The sequence below is a fragment of the Pempheris klunzingeri genome, chromosome 2 (genome assembly GCF_042242105.1).
Source record: "Pempheris klunzingeri isolate RE-2024b chromosome 2, fPemKlu1.hap1, whole genome shotgun sequence".
NCBI lineage: Eukaryota > Metazoa > Chordata > Actinopteri > Acropomatiformes > Pempheridae > Pempheris > Pempheris klunzingeri.
The window spans coordinates 30,042,912-30,064,825 of NC_092013.1; the positions used below are offsets into that span (position 1 = coordinate 30,042,912).

The window sequence follows — 21,914 nt, forward strand, 5'->3', positions numbered from 1 at the left end:
TATGAGGATGCGTTGTTGTTATCATGAAGACATGTGACTGAGTGTGGCTGACTCATGTGGCTTTAATAGTTAGAGGTGGTAGTAGATGAATAAATTACAGCGGCTTCAATCGAATCCAACTTTCTCGAATGCTATCCTTCTCCTCATGAGATCTGCTGCTCCCCGCCGCACCGTGCCCCGCCCTGTTTCAGCCACACCACCTCAGGTGCCGTCTGATGACGTACATATGTGGTGTGTGGATAGAGAAGCGTTACTGTTTCACATCATGCTCTTTCTCAGTGGGCTCAGAGGGGGATGACTGTCCACAGCTCACCGCTCACCTTCCCATGTGGTCACTTTCTACACGAACCACATCATTCACTGACTTTACAGAAATGTGCTGTGCTGTAATCTGGATATGACATGACCTGCGTGGGAATGTGAGAGTTTAGTCATGTTGCACAGCCCGACTGTCGAGACGAGACCAAATTAGTTAAAAGACTCGACAAACTTGAAACCTGTTGACTTTCGACCTTTCAGGTGCAGCAGATGTGTGTTTTTATAGATGAAAATGAGTCCTCCCTCTTTGGCTCTGACAGCAGTAATTACCTCTGGGCTTATTAGAGGTGTGAGTAGGCTCAAAGTCTGTCTTGTGTCAAAATTACAGTCAAATTACACATAAAACTAATTATCACCAAAAGGTCACAGTCTTTAGTGGAGGGAAACAGGATAGGCGCTGAGACACCACTTGCACTTAAGAGCAGAGGGTCTCTGTCTGCTTCCCTGCAGGGGAAAAACTCGTGTACTTTAGTTTGCTCACATTTCTGTGAAGAATTACATGACACTCTCCAATAATACCAGTTGCCCTTTAAATTATTCACTTGAACCTTCACCATTCAATCATGCTGTGTAGTTAATTAAGCTACACCAAGAGTAATAAAGAAGACAGATGACACTTGGTCATACATGCACGGCCCGACTCTGCGACAACAGCTGAAGGCTGCTGAGGTCGGAGCCCAACAATTGATGGAACTGTCATCATGGTGGAGACGCAGAGGCAGAGTCAAACTGTGGATTGACTTCTCCCTGGGACCAAACAAACGGCCTGAGACACATCGGTGGCCTTGTCCCCAGACGCTAAACCTCAGAATCTAATCTGAGCAAGCGATCGCTCACTCGCTGTTAAAGTCATCACTTATGCCTGTCCGATAACTGGCACATACAGTAGCATTTATTGGCTTCCCGCTGCTTTAGGAATATGAGGTCCAGAGGCCGTCAATCAATCCATCAGCCCCTCAGTTAGAAATCAGTGAAAAGAGTCATTTAAGAGCCATTCATCTGCAGAACTGATCGTGCTGACTGTGCATCCCCAAATGTTGGACTCTTTCTTCTTTTCACTGTTGAATACGTTGTGTTTACTTACTACAGCCCGGTTTCACAATTAGCACACAATCAATAGCTATTAATGCTGAATCTCACTGTACTCACTCTACAGAATGTGTTTAGTGAAACAAGTAGAAGCTAAAAGCTGCTTGGTGGAAGGAACTTTAGATATATTTGTCCATTTTTATGTTATTTTATACCTCCACTGCTTTACGTGTCAGATTAGACTCATTTATTATTCGTTATTAAACATTAAGGTTTCACACCCAAACAATAATTAAATTTAATCATCGTCTAGAAGAGAAACATCACTGAGGCTAATTCAGTAATGTGGCACACAAAAAAGGGCTAATCTGCATGACAAATGCTTTTACTTGTTTAAGTACATTTTGCTGGTGGTGTCACCTGGGGGCAGCAAACAAGCTAAAAAACACAACACCGGCATACTATCACATATTTTGTAAGATATACGGTTGATTTGACAAACATTTGCTAGCAAACATTGATTCCTTCATGCAGCAACATTATCATTCATTAGGACTTGTGATTCCAGCCACCTGATCAATGAAAGTCAGCAAACAGGTCGTGACCTGTCTGGTTTTAGAGGTTTCGTGAAACTGAAAATGATGCAGATGAACAGTAGAGCTGTGGGTCGGACAGCTGATGATGAGATGAGTGAAACTGGACAGTGAAAGCGATAAAATATCAATTATATGTCTAATAACATGTTCTGCTGCGGGTTCTTTAATCGTGGAGAGCAGCACTGGTGCACTTCTAAAGGGGAGTTTCTCCTGGGTTTGATGTCCGGTGATGACTCTCTAGTGAGCACACACAGGCAGTTAATAGTTCCCCAGAGAGATGTTTCCATGTTCATCACGTTGTCAAGCAGTTATCCCTGAGTGCCACTGGCTCTATGTCTTTCTTCTGCTGGAAGTTCAGAAGGCAGAAAAGTTTACCCAGAGAGAGAGAGAGAGAGAGAGGGAGGGAGAGAAACAGACACTCACAGGCGAAGGTTAGGCTGGCCTCTCGGCTGACGACGGTCCCGAAGGAGTTGGAGGCGAGGCACTGATACGTTCCAGCATCTTGGTCTTTGTTCAGATGGCTGATTCTGAGGTTGCCTCCAGAAAGGCTGTAGTGAGATCCAGATTTGGGACTGATTTCTGTGCCGTTCAGTTTCCATCTAAAAACACAAATGGAGAAAATTAATATGTAAATGAGCAAATTAAACACTGTTCGGTGTAGACTGGGGCCGTGGAAGATTTCCAGGCTACAAGAAGAACATGACTTGTACATTTGATTAACAGGGAACAGGAAAGAAACACAAGGGGCAGAAGGCCCAGGAATCAGGCCCTTCAGCTTAGTGGTAATCTAAGCAGCAGTGAACCACTGTGGTGCCAAGGACTTGACTTTCTGAGAATAGATAGCATTGCAGGCCATCCATCTTGCCAGACCCCAGTCAAACCACATAAAAATGCTGCTTGATCATTATGGCGCGACAATTAAAACAAATGCCTGCAACCTTGCCTTCACACTTGTGCATTCTAGACGAGTCCACATGATAATCATTGGTGTTAGGGGTGATTAACGAAGGGTATAATTCACTGAAAATGGCAACAGACTCTCCAATCTCTCCACACAGACGCACCTTATTAGAGGAAACACAGGTGGGGGGAAGATCAGTCATTTCAGAAAAATGGTTCCAAGCCATAACTTACTTCAGCCAGGGCGAAAGAGAGCCCCGGCGCTGTTATTTGTTATCACTGATGTATAGCCATCAAAGCAATAAAAGGTTCTGCACAGATAAACAAGCATAAAGGGAGCACTTCATACCATATTGGAAAATGGACAATGCAGATTTGATTAGGGCCCAAGGTGATTTAGCGGCTGAGTATTTCTTTGAGGAGAAGTTCTATATTTCAGCCTGCTTTGATTTTTCATTTTCTCTGAATGATTTCGGGTTCAGGTGGAAAAACAGCGTATTGTTTCATTTGGACAAGAAAGCAGCTTTGATGTGAAAAAGAGGCTTTGCTAAAGCCCTTTTGTACGGCAGACAGAAGTTTTGCAAAGCTGCTTTGTGCGCAGCTATCTTAACTCTGCTTGTTGTGCCAATTTGGTGTCTTTGAGGAATAAGGACCTCTTTGAGAAAACACTGACAGTGGTGTTGTGTTATCATCCTGGTATTTTCTCGCTATATTATTACATCTTTTGCAGTATAATACACCCTACAGAATAGACTCATTTGCTTATTTTGTCGCAGAAAATACACGTTCGCCGCTGTGGCCACTGGAGTCCATACAGGATCATCATATAATAGACAAGTAGGAGCTGCTTACATGAAAAACAATGTCAGACTGTGGTGCTTACCCGCCTACCCACACTGAAGTGTCTCACAAACAGCAGAATATTTGTGGGCTGGGCACTGCAGCACTCACAAAGAGGCTCTACAGACTTTTTTTTCTTTTAATAGACAAAATGTGTAGTACAATGGTCTTTCACGGCCCTTCTCCACTTCAGTCATAAGTAAGTGCACGCTCTCAAGAGCCTTATTACTACACACAATGGAGAAGCGCCTGCGGGAGGGTGGTGGCCGCGGTCTCGCCGGACTACAGCGGCAATTCATTTGCAGCTGAAGTGGAACAAACAAAAACCAACACAAATATTTTACAGCCACGTAACACCTGACTGGTGGAGGGAGCAGAGTGACGCTCCAGGCCTCCATATCAGCCTCAGACGGCGGCTTCCTCTTCATCCCATCAAATGTGAAAGCAGCTTCTTTCCAGTCACTTTTTAATCAATAAAATGTGACTGACTGTGAGCGGTTTTACTAAAATATTGAAACGGCTTAATGGGATGACAGCTTGAACACCAAATGTTGCAAAAGACAGTTGTCAGCTCGATGCTTTATCTGCGTCTGTCGGAAACATTAGACCGGATAGCTAATTGGGCCTGGAACATGTTTTGATGTATCTGAGTGAGTAATCATGCTCCATGTTGACAAGGATGAAGAATTCACCCAGTCGGAGGACAATATCGTGAATCCCTTAAAGCAGCGCATTGTGTATGTGTGCGGTAATTTAACATAGTGGTGGTTAGGGAGAGCTGCCGGTGCTCTTTTGAAAGCCCTCTGACAGCTCGCGCCACTTTAAGCCAATGAGATAACAACTTCAGAGCCGCTAAGTGACGGATCCTCTAATTTCTGTGTAACTCGAGCACAATGTAGCCACGGACAGACTGACATCAGTTTAGGAACAGCATGAGCGGGAAAGCAGCAATTGTGTTGCGACAAATCTTCCTCCGTAGGAAGTATGAAGCAACAGATTACATCAAACACATATAAACTATTATTTAATAATTCTATTTACGATGATTTATGCTGGCAAGGAGGCCACAACAGCGGTTCCATTTGTTAGGCACATGCTTTATGTAATCATGTAACAACAGGCCGTGCACACAGTGGCATAATACCACGCCATCTGGCTTATGAGGCTGTGAATGTTAGGCGGCCTGTTCCTTTTCTTAAGCATGGCGCTTCAATGTGTTTAAAGAAATATTACTTTGTGCTAGGACTCACATAATTACAGTTAAAGTTCATTTTAGTTTATTCTAAACCCAAATACAGAACATTTACTGTATTAATAGTGCATTATAAAACAATCAAGTCACCTTATCACTATTTCCAGGAGGACTAAAAGACAACAAAGCCATGGACAAAGGACGTACATGTGACTTTGTGACGAAGACTCTGTCACTGATTGTGGACGGCACATGTGTCAGGGTGTGAAACAGAGCTGCTACATAGTGCTGGCTTATATAGAGGCTCCAGAGGTCCCGCGCAGGTGTGCTGATGGTGGAAGGTACCATCTCTAACTGGGTTATAGGTGATGTTACCTAACTGATGAAGCTGTGTCAAAGCTTTGGGGTTTATTTAAGGCCTTGGACTGGGAGGTGGTGAAGCCTATACGTAGTGATATTTGTGTGATATTTTTGATTCATGTAAGAACTGGCAGTGAAGCTGATTGTTTAAAGGGAAGATAATTGATTGATCGGCGGTTGGTTGGTCCAGGGGGAGGGGCTTAACATTTATAAGCCTCTGGCCACCAAAGCTCACGAGGAATCAGTGTTCCTCACTGTTTTTGTATATAAAGCACCTCAATAACTTTTGCAACTCAAACCATCTTTTGTTCTCTTTTCTTAGACAGATGACCCAGCAGACATCAGGTGGACAGTGTGGCTCTTTGGATGATTTATTTTACTGTGTCTTTACCATCTCTTCTCTCTTAGTCAAGAGTCCCCAGTTATCCTGTATTATAAATATCTCTCGTGGTCTACTGTGTGCCTACATGTATGCACAGTTTACGAATGTAAAGTTGGACATTTTGGGAGACATGTTTATCTGGTGGAGAGTAAGATGAGAAGAGTGACACCACTTTCATGTCAGTCTAGTAAATGTAAGGCTGCAGCCAACTGGTTGGCTTAGTTAGCACAAAGACTGGACATGGGGAAAGAGCTAGTCTGCTCTGTCCAAGGCTGACAAAATATAATGTAATGAATGCTACCAGAAGGCTAAATCTTTATCAGTCATCCAACGAGAGCTTGGCAACATAGATGGCCAGCCACTGAACACACAAACTTCAAAATAAAAGTGCAAAACAAAGAAATATAAACAGCTAAAAATAGTAGTGAGAGCAGTTTTTACAGTGATTTTATAAAGGTTTTGTGGTTTTAAACACCAGGTTTTAAATGTTGAGACATGTTTCATATTGTGTACTTTTATTTTGAAGTCAGAGTATACTGAATACAGGCCTTGGTGAAATAAAGAGGGGTCAGCCAGCTGTTTTCACATTTTCAACAGAAAGATATTAGTCTGAAATCAATCTTCTCTTCTAATTCTCACCAGACAAGACCAAAGGTCTTATTCCTTTAAAATGGGTTGAGACCAGCTATTAGTGCACTGTGTCACAACACCCTGAAGAAGCCAAGTAAGCCGATATGTATGGTTTATTTTATAATGGATCAGTCTGTATCTATTAAAGGGTTTTTTTTTCCCCATTCACTCCAGAGATGGAATTGGATCGCTACCAACTTCTTTTCCCTTTTAAAATAACAAAATGCCCAGTGGCTGAGCAGGTATCTTTGCATCTTTGCTTGTGGCTTTCGATGTAAACACTGCAGCTCAGGTGGTCACAGTTTACTGCTGTGTGACGTGCAATTAATGAACTTTGAACATGATTTAACTGTTGTCTGCTCACTGCAGCGCATCTTTAGAAGGCGGCAGCCGCTGTGACAGGACCGCACAGCGACCTTGACAGGAAACAGCTGATTAGGTCATCCTCTAAGCTGGCTCAATCCCAAGCATTAAATGTACCAATCCTTCTAAATCTCACCCCAGCAATTTCAGTGAGCAAACATGATTGATTTGAACTTTTACTCGACAGAGATGCTACAGCACAACACAACACCCCTTTCAATAGACTAATGGTCCGTACGAGGAGGAAATAAAGAGGGAAGAAACAGCTGCTCTTTGAACTCTGCAGCAGAAAAAATGATGTTTGAGCTGGCTGCATGCAAGGCTTACAGACGGAAGAGACACAGTTCCAGCAGGGGGTCGAGGGGAAAATCCAGCGCAAAATAGAATTCATGTAATACATTCCTATGATCCTGATCAGCTCAGGCTTGATTTGCGAGGATGAGCAAGTCTTCTCTAAAGCTAGAAACAAGAGAGCCAAGACTCTCTTGGTGCTGCATCAAGAGCCAAATCTTGGAGCTGTTTCCTTCAGGATGAAGGGAAGCCTGAATCTGACCGTCACCACATTACAGGACAGAGACGCTTTCTCTCCGTCATTACTGTTCAGAGCACAGTGAAGTACAGCATCTGAACATACAACACTCCGAGCCCATGAGAAGTCTAATTCACTGTCAGTGGGGCAGCTTCAGGCTCTGACAGATTAGAAACCCTCTGGCTTCTAGTGTTAGAACAGAGGTGTCATGTAGTGTGTGTGGATTAAACTGTCTGAGATCAAAAGAACAATATGTACTCTCTGTTGTTCGCTCATCGTTTTAGTTGGTGTCTGACTTTGAAGCACATGAGAAAGCTGTAATGACTTTGTATTCTTACTCCACTACCAAGAATTACGCCGATTAAACACGCCGACAGAATGTGAACCTTTGTGACAACCCTTTTAACCGTTCTAGTTGTAATTTCTATTTTTATGTGAAGCAGATAAAACTGCTCAGAAAATAGATAAATAAATAAATGAAATACCAGTTTCAGGAGCCGACATGGGGCCAAAGTGGTGAGAGGGACCTCAGACACTGAGAGCCGTCTGTTTTTCCTAAATGCCACATTATCTTCTCCATTTTTAATGAAAAAATGTAAACTGTTGCAAACCACAAACATCTCTGAGTGAAAGATAAAGATTGTGTCTGTATTCCAGAGGAAACGTAACAAAGCCCCCTGACAGTAGTTTGTCACTCCTGTAGGTCTTATTTCCATTTGTGATGGATATATTTTGAGATCAGGCACCAGTGGTCACATTTTACTCTGAGCGAGTAAACAGGAAGTATTTGTTCACATTGAGGCGAGTGTGCTTCATGAACGGTCGGCCTGCACCACCATCTGCTGCAGGCAGCTCTTGTTTGCACTGTAACCACCACAGACAACAGTTGCTGGATTACCACTGGTCCTGAAGATCTGAAGCATTTTAATGATTCCTCAGAGAACAGGACGTTTGTCCTCAAAAGAGTCCACGTGTGTCGGCGTAGGCTGGGCGCTGGTATGGTGGCAATTATGTTTTGTGTACAGATAGGTTGTCCCAGCCAGCCGAGGAGTGGGGGGAGATGTTTGTGTCCTGAGTAAGAACATCTGTGTGGGTGGACTGTCGGTGTCCATATGATCACTGAACAAAATGGGATGCAGCATATATAGAAGAGTATAGAATGTGCTTTCAATAATAAGGAACTTTTACTCTTGTTACTTCTCTGCTAATACTTTAGTACTTTACTATTTTCACACCACACCATCTCTTAGTGTGCTTCAGTAAACAGTCTGAACGCTTCTTCCACAGAGCCCTGGGATCATGGCGTGGATGAGTCTGTGCCCACATGAAGTCTTTCAGTATAAAGCATCACTTATTGGTCCAGTTGGACATAACATGACCGTGTTACATTATCTGACAGGATTTATGGGTTTGCTCCCACTGGCAGAGCTGCCAACACACGAAGAGCGATTGCTTCAGACAAGATGGAGACACTGGCCAGACACAGGTTGTCTTAAAATTGAAGCATGTGGACCTTATCAGCGGTATAAAAGCAAGCAGCATCAATGGGGAGGGACAACGTGCAGAGGAAATTGTGTGGTCACACACTCACTGGTAGATGGGGGGTGGGCTTCCCTGGGCTTCACAGCTGAACACCACCTCCCTGTTCCTCTCCAGAGTCTCCACCGGATACACGATGCTGCCAGGCTGCTTGGTGAAGACAGGACTCTGCAGGACGCTGCTCTCTGTGGGACGGCAAGGAGAGACAACACGGCTGAACAGGGAGTGAACACAACGGCCTGTTTGTAAAACTGCCAGTTGGTCAGAGGCAGAAACAGGTTGATGCTGCTTTAAGTGTTTCGAGGGGAAAAACCACAAGCAGACAAAACATATCAATTTGAACCGCCTGTCACGACACCACCGCACAGAGAAGAATGATTTGAAGTGAGACGTGTCTTCAATAGCTATTTAGGTGGTAATAGGATATAGAGCCTGATTTATGTTGGACAATCGTCTGGAAAAATGCCTTAATTTACTTCTGCCAAACTGCTTTTATTTGCTCATTTATTTCTTTGCCCAGTGATGTTAGGATTATGTGTCCGTGCTGAGGTGTAATCAGCTGGTTTCATGCGGTTAGAGCTCTGTGTTCTAAATGACACAACACAAGTCTCAGTTACTCCATGTAGGCGCCATTAGCTCAGTGTGCTCCTCGTGCATGGCTGTACAAAGTGATATTAGTGATGCTCTGAGGAAAAGGAAAAGCATTAATTGCTCTTGTTTCTTTGTCAGAGCTCCATCATTCTTTAAAGTTGAGGATCCACGTTCAGTCAGGTTTTCTATATTGACATTTTTAAAGTGACAGTGTCATGTCAAAAATGCTTCTTGGACTTCACTTTACTAATCTGAAATCTAAAAAAAGAAGAGAAGAAGAAGAAGAAGAAGGAGACCAAGATGAAGAAGAAATATAGTGTAAGCCAAGAGAGAGTTTGAAAAAGCATGGCTCCCTTTAGAAGTCTGGGCCCATGCCTGCTGTGTTGATGGTGCGCTACTTGAAGGAGCTTCATAGAGGATTTCAAAACCTTTTGAAAAAGAAGATTCCAGTTTTTTTTATTGGAAGCTGGCACATGCATAGATAGACCTCAAAGGGGGCTTGAGCACCTGGAGAGAAAGTTTGGTGAGAAAGAACCCTTTATCTGGGGTATTTGTCTTTTCTTTTTAATTAAGTAGATAAATCAGTGTTTGTGCACAGCCGGCCCCATCAAACAGATATATTGACTGAAACAAAATGTCAGGTGTAGGGATTGGTGCGCTGCCCTCTACCCTTCCTCCACGCTCACTGGTTTCCTGAAGTGGAAGTATGACAGTGCCAAACTTTTCATACTGTCTGTTGCTGTAAAAAGCAGCGTTCAAACTATCAGCATGCCACTTTTTTATAGTGTGTAATGTTAAATGTAGCTTTTTACGTCACAAAACACCGCTTTTTACAGCGCTCTAGTGATTAACATTAAAATTCTGCTTTATACCCTGTGACCACTCTGCCAGAAACCCAGATTACAGAAATGTTGAACTAACTGGCCATACAAAACAGAGAGAAGAGCCCAGAACTCTTTGAGGAAGAACAGCAGCATTTTTATGGTGTGTAAAACTACATTTTAGTGTTAATCACTACAGCAACATGAAAAACATTTTTTTTGACAAATAGAATATCTAAAGTTTTTCCGCTTGCCAAAGCACTGTGTGGGCCAAGCCTTTTTCTATGGTAAGAGAATGCACATGTGCAAAACTGCGCACATACAAATGCTTGAATCAGTCAGTGTGATGAGTTAGTTTGAGGAAGACATCACTCTTCATTTTAATTTTATATTGATATTGACGTGCTTAGGGAATTGTTTGACACTATTTGGCAAATAGGATCTATGACGGAGCTATTTAGCTCTTCTAAATGTGTCAACTAGCTATCGTCAGCATTGATACCTTTTGCTGGTAATATGGGAATCAGTGGAATATGGTGAAGTTCTTTGCGTTTATCATTAATCAACTGACATGTGACAGGAAGTATATACGGCACATTCTTCTCAATAAGGGAGCCATACGGGCTCTGCTGCAGCTGACATGCACCTTCTCAAAAATCTAACCACACTTAGAGTAAAATGAGAGAATCAGGCATTATTTAGTGACGTGGATTACAGATTAGGTCTGAGGTTACAGTAGAGGATGAGAGGTGACTGATGGACTCTACGGTGGGTAATGGGCTCTATAACATTCACAGAGTACAGCTGAATCATGGTGTGTAAGTGTGGGAGTTAAGGCGGGGTGATGACATTCATATATCATCAGCAAGGTTTTTTTTTGGCCTTATTAAGTCTCCATGCTGGTCCAAGTGGTGCACAATGTGGCTTCATGGAGCCTTTCTGGACCAGGAAGTTACCTGATAAATGAGACTGAGCTGCAGGAGGTGGAGGAGGACTTCAGCTGGTGTAGCACACCTGTTATTGTCACAGTTGAACTAAGTAAGGTCTGTGCAGAACAATAACTAGCTAGTACTGTATCCTACTTGTACACCCTGTCAAATAAATCACTGCAGGCCCGGACAGGCCAGGCTGCTGCAGCTTTATTGTGTGTGTTCCTCAGGAAAATAAATTACACCTCAACACGTGGAGTTCCAAAGTATCAATCAGAATTCAAGATGATTCCCCTCTCTAAAATGTCACAACTCTGCAAGAAAAGGTTCCCGTAAATCCAGCTGAGCACGTTGCTGACTTTCAAACAAAGAATCACTCTACACATTTTACTATATTTCACTGGTGCAGAGCCGTACATGGTATTCATTTTTTTTTCCTAATATGTGGTGACCTAATTTCCTTTGCATCTGCTCCTTCTACTGTCCAGTTTCAACGAGTGATGTTCACCTACATCACACTTTAACTATGCTGTTTAGTACACACGAACACTTTAAAAAAAACATGCATTATGCCCACTGCTCCTCCTTTAATACTGAACACTGAATACTTTTTGCACGTTTTAATACTTTTATTCATGTGCACATTTTTCTTTTCTTTCATTTGTCTGACTTGGTGGTGATCCTGGTTGGTTGGCTGCTCAGTTGTGTGCCAGTACATACTCACTATACTTTGAACTCAAGCACGATGACTCTACAACTACTGCACAACCCCCCACACATCTTTGAATTCAGTCTCGATGTTTGTAGCATCCAGATGATGAGTCCTAATGACTAATCACGGCGCCGCCGTCAGGTCAAAATGTCCTGTCGACAAACCCTTTGGTTCTTGATAAGCTCTCTCCACATCTAATGATAGGCTTCCCGATAAATTTGCTGTTGATATTTAAGTTCCCTATTTATATTTTGATCTTCTGACATTTTCTTCATCACCTCCATCAGACCACAACCTGGACAGACCCTGCAAACAAGCCAGTGTAAACCACTCAGCTTACACTGTAATCTCTGTACTGCCTCCATCTATGGCCATTTGTTTTGTCCTTAAACTACAGAAACGTTTAAGCATTGTGTTGTGGAGGAAGTGGCTGATCTGTGTTGCATAGGACGACATGCATGATTCAAAGTGCTGCTCTATGGGCAATCTAATTCAAGAAAAAGGTCTCCCTGCACACCTTCCATTTTTACAGCATCGGAGCATGTTTCCATTCCCCGAGAAGCATTCAAACCCTGTGCTAGCTTTAGTGCAAGGTAAGCTATTGTGATATTCTGCAAAACTGGTCACGGTGTTCAAAGGCATCGCCTCTGACAAACATTCATTCTGCATAAAGGCTAAGAACGACAGTATGAGGAGACAGAAGACAGAAGGAAATCTGGAAGCATATGTAGATTCAGCCACTGACACTGTCAGAGCTGTAGTCATTACTCAAAGCTTGGCTGGCTGAAAACGAATTGTTCACACAATATTTTGTTTTCTATATTTTACATTATAATTCGAACTATTATACAACTGCTGTGTGTAGAGAGCAGAGGGCTGCTTCGTTTTGCTCTGGAATGCCTTTGGGCCATAAACCAGCATCCTTCCAAAAGAGGATTTAAAATAATTCAGGAACATGCTTGCTCATCTTTTCCCTTCTAATTATTTCTGGCATGTGTTGGTTGTTTCCTGATCATCCCTTAGTAATTATTCAGGTTGTTTAAGGACACAACAAATCTTATCTGGCACACAACTTTCCGATATTTGGTCTACAAGCAGCCCACTATGCTTGCTGTAACCTCCTACACTCTTGGGCAAATGAATTGACTGTGTATTTATTGCCAGCATTCAATAGTGCACCATTTGTAGCACAAGATAATACTGACTGTTCCACAATAGCTGGCGCCGTCTCATTCAACTGCTATTTTTTGACTGCAATTGTAGCACCAGTCAAGGGCTTTCCAACGGCAGTGCACTTAACAAACCTTGTTGTGTATCTGCTACCAGCGAGAATAATTTCAACCTCACACAAAAGGTAGGAAATGACAGCGAGTGTGGCATGTTTCAAATCTTTCTCTGTGTTATCTAAAGTTCCTCACTAAAACACAAAAGACGTAAAATTGGGCACTGAGGTGCAAAAGAAAAAGAGCAAAACATCAACAGTGAAAAAGAAGCAAATGTCCCCAACAGGCCACAAAGGCTCCATTAACCTGTCAGGGTAAAAAACAAAGCTCTGTGTCAGCTGATAAAGGGATATCATTCAATTTCATATTCACTGAAGATTAACATCTTTATTGCTCATAAGTCATCACAGCTCCATTCTGTGGGACTGCTGGGAAAATATCTGTGAGATCAACTCCACAAATACGGCCAGCCTGTTTATTGGGGTCACATGCCAATCAAATACAATGTGTGCCAAATAAACATTAGCAAATGCAGCACATTAGTTTCGACATGCAGGTTTTCGGTTGTGAGCCATGCTTATCTTAATCCAGTCATCACACCATGCACCATGCTCACTTTTACTCTTGTTGTTGTTGAATAGCGAGTCTTCAAGGCAGAACAACAGCAGAGGTGGAACAGACTGACTGTGTACCTGCTAATTTCACAAAAATCCTCATTCATTTTTAATTGGGTGTGACTGTCGACAGAAATCCTCTAAACTGCCTTATTTTCTGTCTTCAGTTGTTTTCTCATACACAACCTCACATGTTTACACTGCTCAAAAACTACACTGCTCAAAAAAATGAAGGGAACACTTAAATCACACATTGGACCTCGAAAACTAAATATTCAAGATCAAAATCTTGACTGTACATTGTGTAATTTGTTGAGAACAAAATGACGTAACAACAGTCAATGGAAACCAAAATCACCAACCGACTGAGGGCTGGATTCAGAATCCCACCAAAAATCACGGGCTGATCCAACTTGCAGCAAGAACTTCATCACGAATCTGTATGCACTCTCGACACCGTCTGGGCATGCTCCTGATGAGACGGTGGATGGTGTCCTGGGAGGCGAAACGTCTTCAAGTACCTTCAACAAGTCCAGTTGACTTTTGCTCAACTTTTAAGGAATAACTAGGACCTGGATGACTGAGAATCTTCACAGACATACTGTCCTGGGGGATCTCCTCCCAGACCTGGATCAGGGCATCAGTGAGCTGCCTGATGATGCATAACGTCCCTGAGGTTCTCAATTGGATTCAGGTCTGGGAACATGAGAGACAGTCAATGCATCAATTCCGTCGTCATCCAGGAACTGCCTTCACACTCTGGCCACATGAGGCCGGGCATTGTCCTGCACCAGGAGGAACCCAGGGCCCACTGCACCAGCGTAGGGCTAACAATGGCTCTGAGGATTTCATCCTGGTACCTAACAACAGTCAGGGAACCGTTAGCTAGCACAGGGGGGGGGGTCTGTGCGACCCTCCAAGGATATGCTTCCCCATGCTGGATGACCACGGCATCTCTAGACTCTGTCACATGTGCTCAATGTGACCCCGCTCTCATCTGTGAAGAGAAGGGGGCGGCAATGGCGGACCTGCCAATTCTGGTGTTCCCTGGCGAATGCCAATAGAGCTGCACGGTGCCGGGCTGTGAGCACAGGTCCCACTAGAGGACGTCGTGCCCTCATGCCACCCTAATGGTGTCTGCTTCTGACAGCTTGGTCAGAAACACACACACCAGTAGCCCTCTGGAGGTCATTCTGTAGGGCTCTGGCAGAGGGCTCCTGTTCCTCCTCACACAAAGGAGCAGATACCGGTCCTGCTGCTGGGTTGATGCCTTTCTACAGCCTGTCCAGCTCTCCTGGTGTCTCCTCCGTGCTCTTGAGTGTGTGCCGGGAGATAAACCTTCCTGCGACAGCATGTATGGATGTGCCATCCTGGAGCAGCTGGACTACCTGTGCAACCTGAATTGGGCTGCAGATACGGCCTAATGCTGCCAGTAGTGACAAGGACAGTAGCAAAACACAAAACTAGAGAAGAATCAGTCAGGAAGGATGAGGAGAGAGTGACTGTCTGTGGCCACCACCTGCAAAACCATTCACTTAATGGCGGTTGTCTTGCTGTTGCCTCTCCAGTGCACCTGTTGTCACTTTCATTTGCACCAAAACAGGTGAAATTGATTCATAATCACGTATGCTGGTGACTGGACAGATTGATATCCCTGAGGTTTAACTGACTTGACTGTGATGATTAAGTGTTCCCGTAATTCTTTTGAGCAGTGTAATTTATATTTTCCAAAAAATATACAGTCATCTGACAATGGCCAGATGACTGTGAGGTGATCTGAAGTGTCCACGATGAAAAATAAATAAATAAAAAATGGCTCGAACAGCATGGATATTGTCCAGGTGCAGTAAACTGACAAACAGACAAATACATGAGGAGCTCTGTTGGTCATTTTGCGTGCACTTTTCAGACGGTACCTAACTGCAGCTTGTCATCCTCAATATCAGATCATGAGGCATAAATAACACCATAGCAACATCAGTCAAGCTTTATCCTGCCCTGCACGACTAATCTGTTGAAAACTGAAGCAGTTATGGAGGATTAACCTCACTACACACAGATCCACATGTCTGATGATTTCAGCCTGCAACATATTAGTCTACACATTAGTAAATCTGTGTCATGGTGGGCCGCGCTGCTCTGGTAGCAGCACCTCCTGTTAGCGCTGTACAGAAAGTCACTTGGATTTAACGAGCTGAAGAACTTAAGTTATAACATGATTTTTTTTTTTTTCCAACGCTTAATATTTTTGGCATTTTCAGTTTTAATGGAGACAATAGAGACAGTCAGGGAATGACATGCAGCTGAGGGCTGAGTGGGCTGGACTGGGAGCCAGGCTGCTGTGCTGTGGAACATGCTCCACACGGTGAGCTACCAGGGTTCCCTTAATGATTTCTAAATACAGGATCATGCGCGGCGAGCCGCTTATTATTGCAAATCCCCGACAGGAAGGGGTTTGTTTTACAGTAATGGCACCGCTCACTGCACATTATCACGCTTATGACACAGCATTGATTTAGAGAATTGATTTTAAATGATTTTGTTAATTTTTTTAAAATGATTTTATTGCTTTCATTGTCAGAACTGTGTCCACAGCAGCGGCCTGCTATACAGACATAACAGACCATAGAATGCCCTAATTGACCAATCAGAATCAAGTATTCAACAAAGTCGTGTAATAAACAGATTTCCAAACACTTACAGACGAAGCAGGACTTAAAGCAGCAAAGTTCTGGCACACATCTTTTGGATAAACAGTGTGAATTTATTGTCCCATTAGCTAAGCTAACGATATTTGCCCTGAGAGGAAGTGGTTTGACGTTTGTGTCAAACTGTGGCGGAACAGAACAAAACGAACAAAAACCAAAAAGTGCGACGCTGTTCGTGTGTGTTCAGAGCACACAGTCTGAGTTTGCTACTCGGAGTGTGTCTGCAGTTTGTACAATAAAGTCCAGATTAGTTTCAGTTCTTTGTGAACAGGGGCAGAGAGGAAACTTTCCTCTTATCCAGTTCAGGAGGCTGGTTAGCATGTCCTCATGTAGCGGAGTCTTGCTGAGCAGAACAGAAGTAGGTCACCATTAAAATCCTAACCCTGTGCTTCTCTAACACTCAGGTACCTTTACCAGGCCTCCCAGCAGGCCTCGCACACCTGCGATGGGCTGTTTCTCTTACAAGCCAATTCATCTACATGCGGCTCTGTGGGAAGAACGTGTCAGCCTAAAGCCCCAGGTTTCTGCCACAGGGAATACCCCCAGCACTCTGGAAAGTGGCTGCTGCCTACATTATGGTGACATTCAAAGGTTTCTAAATCTTAAATTGGATGAAAAAATCAGTGCAGATGTAGGAGAAGCCTCTGATGTTTACCCTCCTCAGTTCTTTCTGTGACAGTCTGACGATTCTTTCTCTCTTCTGAACATTTAACAGGAGACTTCTGTATTTATTTTGGTACTTTAAACATTTAGCAGCTGCTATTCTTCTTAAGATCATAGCCCTTTTATAGACTGAACTTCTTTATCATCTGTACCCTTTTACTGACATATTCTCAAACATTTCACTGCCATCTCAGGCATAATTAAATCTTTACCTGAGCTAAAAGAGATGTTGCCTAACAGTCTGTTCACCAGCACAGTGCGGGATACGTGCCACACTTTGGATTAAGTTTGAGGAAAAAGTTAAAAAACTTCATGTGAAATCTTTATTTTTCTGCCTGCATCTGGGTTCCATTATTGGGTAAAGTGATGCTGTTGGGTTGTCCAGCGAGTTTCTGTGATCATGAATGGACGACATCAACAATCAGTTAGAACAGTTTAATTAAGCGCTCAGGTCAGACTTAGCTCAACTCACATGAAGCCGAACTGATTGCCACTAGTGAACAGAAAGGAAAGGCACAACCCCTAAAACTGTATAATTAGGGTTTGATGTGGTGCGTCGACGTTTATCGGCTGTGAACACATTATTAACTGCAGGGAAATGACAACTGAAGAAAGTGGGAGCACACGTGATTAGAAAAGCGAACGTAAAACAATGCGTCTTTCTGCCGAAGCCAACAAATGTGAATATTGCACCTGAGACAAACGGCATATTAAGATTTCAGTGTTCAGTGGCATTGAGAAGGCTGATCTCCCTGAAGCTCCCTGATAAGGGAAACGTGTTGGATGTACATGCCACAAACACGTTGCCTGACTGACTTCATTTATTTAATGGGATGCTATGACATCTTGTTGGGATGTTTTTCAATTCTCTTTTTTTCCTCTTCTAAACGGGTGCTGTATGCATGCTGAGGGTTGTTTGTTCTACTTGTGTTTATCACGTCTGCTTGTTCGATATCTTGATTTAAAATGAAACATTTTGATATTTTGGTACTTTGATCATTTCTTGGCTTCACACATTGTTTTGTTAAGCTATTTACTTGTCGATTCCTGAAACAGTTGCTTCCACTGTTAGTTCAGTTTGTCTTCATTAGCACATAAAATATGGCCATATGCTGCCTAACATCACCCTTTTCACTTGAATGTTTTCTGTTGTAAAGTTTGACTTGGTACCTTGTATAATATTAGTCTGTTTCATATCTCTTTAACTGTAAACTGATTATGCCGTCCTTGTTTTCATGAACAGATGAAGGGTTTCTTCTTCTTCAAGGTTAAAGAGGGGATTCGGTTTGGATTTGAGACTGAGGTTATTATCTAATCTGCAGCTTTTCTCTTAACCTTTTTTCATTGCACATCTACTCAGCCCATTCCTTTCTTATGTTTAGTAGTTATTTTGTTTCATGGTACAATCATTAATGTGGCCATTTGGCTGGGGGGGTCTGGTTCCAGTTTTCAATTAGTTGTCTACCATCAGGATGAGTTTACACTGGCATCGTCATGTCTCTGATAAACTACGTAATAATCTGTAACCTCCACCCCTGACAGCAAGGTGCATGTATTGTTATTTTCAAAGGAGTATCACAGAATGTACCACTAAATACTGTAGCACACCAAGCTTTCTGGTTTAAAATGCATCATTCGAGCTATGATCCTGTGCAAAAGAATCTCGGGCGCAAACGTTGCCCTGTAAACCCCCCCCACCCGTGCTCATGGAGCACTACTCATCGCTCGCTTTGTCTTGTGCAGCCTTGTGTATACTGGGTCTTTGAAACTAATCCACTGAGGGCTGGCAGGTTTTAATGTCATCCAACAATGCTACAATCAAACAGCTATTCAGATGGTATCAGCATCGATCTTCTAAGAGCTGGAAGGGAGATATTTTTGGACAGACTGTGCTCTCTCTCGCTTAAGCTGGCCATACAAGAGAAGATTACCAGCCTGAAAAAGGGTTCTGATTTGGCCGTCCTGAACTGTCTTCGTGCTTTCAGCCTGACCTGTTTGGAAAGGTTTTGTCACCATTGGAGCCCCACAACACCCACAGAGACGAGGTGCAAACTCCTCTGACGCACATTTCAGGACATTTCAGTTCATTGTGGGTGAAATGTGAAGTCTCAGGCTGGATGGATTTTGTTAGGTGAGCACTTTGTCTTAGAAGCACCACCATAATGATTTCATTAAAAAAAATGTCATTAGCACCTTTTTATCTTCAGAAATATGTATTTACCACGACAGCAAAAGAGGAATACGGAGCATTATTGCTGCAGGTAGATGAATCCAATCAGAAACTCCTGACTCATGGTTGCTTGTATAATCCCTGTCGGTGCTATTTGTGCTTTGACATGTAATACTTCACAAAATAAACAGACTTTCTGTTTGCTTGATCCACCAACCAGTGTACATTTACTGTGCATGAGTGAACAGCACGCCCCTCTAATGTGACCATTTTACAGCCCTACTTCCCAGCGTGCAGTGCAAACAACGAGCCAATCAGCTTTATAGGTAAACAATCTGCACCAGCGTACTGTACACGAGGAAGCTCTCCCCGACAGATATAAGCATGTTTTCTTACTCCATAGCCCTCTAATTATGATGCATCTGAATGATATAATCAGGCTGATGTTTTTTCCCCCCCAGACGGACATGTAACCACAGACCTCACAGGGGTGGGTGTACAAGCCTTAGCATGTATGATGTAATGCCTTCATAGCATCCAGGCAGCGATACTTGGAATCAAACAAAGAAGAGCTCTCACCTCCACCACAAATCCCCTCAAATTAAACAAGTAAATATGTCTCTTGTCACTGTCCTTCATCTGACCCTCCCCCCCCCGTCAGCAGAACCACATCCTGTCTCTGCCTTCCGACGCTGTCACACATCACTGTGGGCTCTTGTTATTCTGCATCACCTGACTTCTTCCTTTATTCACTTAACCTTTATTTAAACAGGAAAAGCCATTAAGAGCACATGAATGACTAGGTTACAGTATACATCCACACCTTTGACATCACATGGACCAAGGACGTGAAACTCGTTCCCGTAATAAGTACTGCGGACACGAGGCGTTGCGACCTGCTTTGGGTGTAGGCGGCTCCTACTAGCCTACATATCTGGGACAGGTGTGTGTGATGACCATGCCTGTTCAATAACTTGATAACAGTGTAATCGGGTGAATTGGAGGTCAAAGCCTGCACCAAACACAGGTATTATGTACAATGTGAGAGCAGCTTGTGGTCTATGTGATAATCAGATAATCAGGCAAACTTTGAATTGCCTTGCATAATGTATTGTATTAGTCACACACATGCAGTGATTTCCTAGATATGGTCTCCACAGCGGCGGGGTCCTGAGATTTAATAAGCACTGACATGATTGTGATGATAGAATTTTAATTAAAATTCACATCTTTAGCATTATGATTAACATGAAGCCTCTGCTCCAGTGAGCCCTTTGGGATGCGGGTAGCAAACCCCTGCAGCTCCACCTCTCCTCCCCGGTCCTATCCTGATTGTGTCTGGAACGTCTCACCACCGTCCTTTTCCAGCCACTCAATTATCGCTGTCACATTAAAAAAAACAAAAAAAAACTGAACAAGCTGTCGGAAAAACTGAAAGAACGGTGTGTGATATACAGCTTCGGCTGTTCGGCACCCTCAGCGTGACACCCACATAAATCACGCATTTGTTTGAGTTGAGGCAGCAACACAAAACTAGCTTTGAAATGGCAAATCCATCCACACGAACACAAGGTGAACACTTCTTGTGCCGACAGACAACAGCAAGGTGGTTTCGACCAATCTTACCCCAAAAGGCCATGAATAAAACATGTATTGATATGCATATCAAAAGGCAAGAGTTGACAAAGCAAAACAAAGCCAAACAAAGATGTTGGGGCAGTGGGAAGAGGAGGGGAGAGTGCTTTCTCTTGAACATGCTCTGAATCCCTAACACCGCCAATTAGCCGGGGCTTGGCTCCGGAGCCGTCTGGGGAGGCCCCCTCCTTCATCTTGACATAATTGCTCCTCCTGAGGAAGAGCAGGTGTGCGCACCTAGAGACGCCTGCTCCAGGTTAGCCTGACATGCTCTTCACTTTCATGGGCTACGGCTGAGCTCTCACTAATACTGTCATCAAGCAGATCTCAACCCTAATGAAAGCTTTAACAGACCAGAGAACAGTGCTGAAAACTATTGACTATTTTGGTGAGTCAAATAGCTGAAGTGCTGGAGCTCAGAGGTCCCGTCACAAACATACAAATTTGCTAAAATGTGACCGATTTTCATTTAGATGCTTTTGCCTCTTTAAGCAGTGCTGCGGATTAGATGATCAAAGCCACCTCACAGAGTAATCTACTCCTAATCAGCACATAATGAAGTGGGGACAGCTGGGCTGCTTTGGAGGTGTGCACAGACACAGACCCAGGGGCAGAGGGCCACCGAGGCTGCCCGGCAGCATAGTTCAGCTGGCCTGGCACCGTCAGGCTCACCGCAGGCTGCTCACCCAGTGGAAAGACAGAGGTCACTGTTCATCCTGTCACTGTAAAATGGCCTGGGGAGATCAAGGCAGCACTACTAGAAGAGACCTTGACATATAAGGCTATCCGACATGCATGTCAGCCTAAGAAATGCCCTTCATGGGCAATGGGCTCGATTATGGAGACGCATTAGGAGTGCATCATTCTGGATGGCAGTTAGTGCAGCATCCAGGAGTGCTGCTGCAGCTGTGACAGATGCTGCACGTCCTGCACGTTAGTCAACAATATTAAACCACAGCGCTGATTGAAGAGAGTAGATGAATCAGTGAGCAGCCTCAGTCAGACTGCAGCTGAAGCTGGAGTGGTGTATGTTTGTGTAAAGGTTAGTGCCACTTGGCCTTATTTGAACTTTGTAATGCTTATTTGTTGGACTGTTAGATCGCGAGGGACACATTTACATGTGATTACTGAATTATCCTCGACACTGTAATTGTTCTCATTCACTTCTTC

The 21,914-nt window shown here is 43.5% G+C and overlaps 1 protein-coding gene across 1 annotated transcript in view; it reads right to left on the reverse strand.

Annotated features, from left to right (window-relative positions):
* Positions 1-21,914, reverse strand: part of cntn4 (contactin 4) — a 131,398-nt gene that overhangs the window by 76,886 nt on the left and 32,598 nt on the right. The window contains exons 2-3 of the mRNA XM_070839447.1: positions 8,731-8,863; positions 2,367-2,542 (exon numbers count right to left, since the gene is read on the reverse strand). Coding sequence (XP_070695548.1) covers positions 2,367-2,542; positions 8,731-8,863 — 309 coding nt within the window. The remainder of the gene's footprint in view (positions 1-2,366; positions 2,543-8,730; positions 8,864-21,914) is intronic.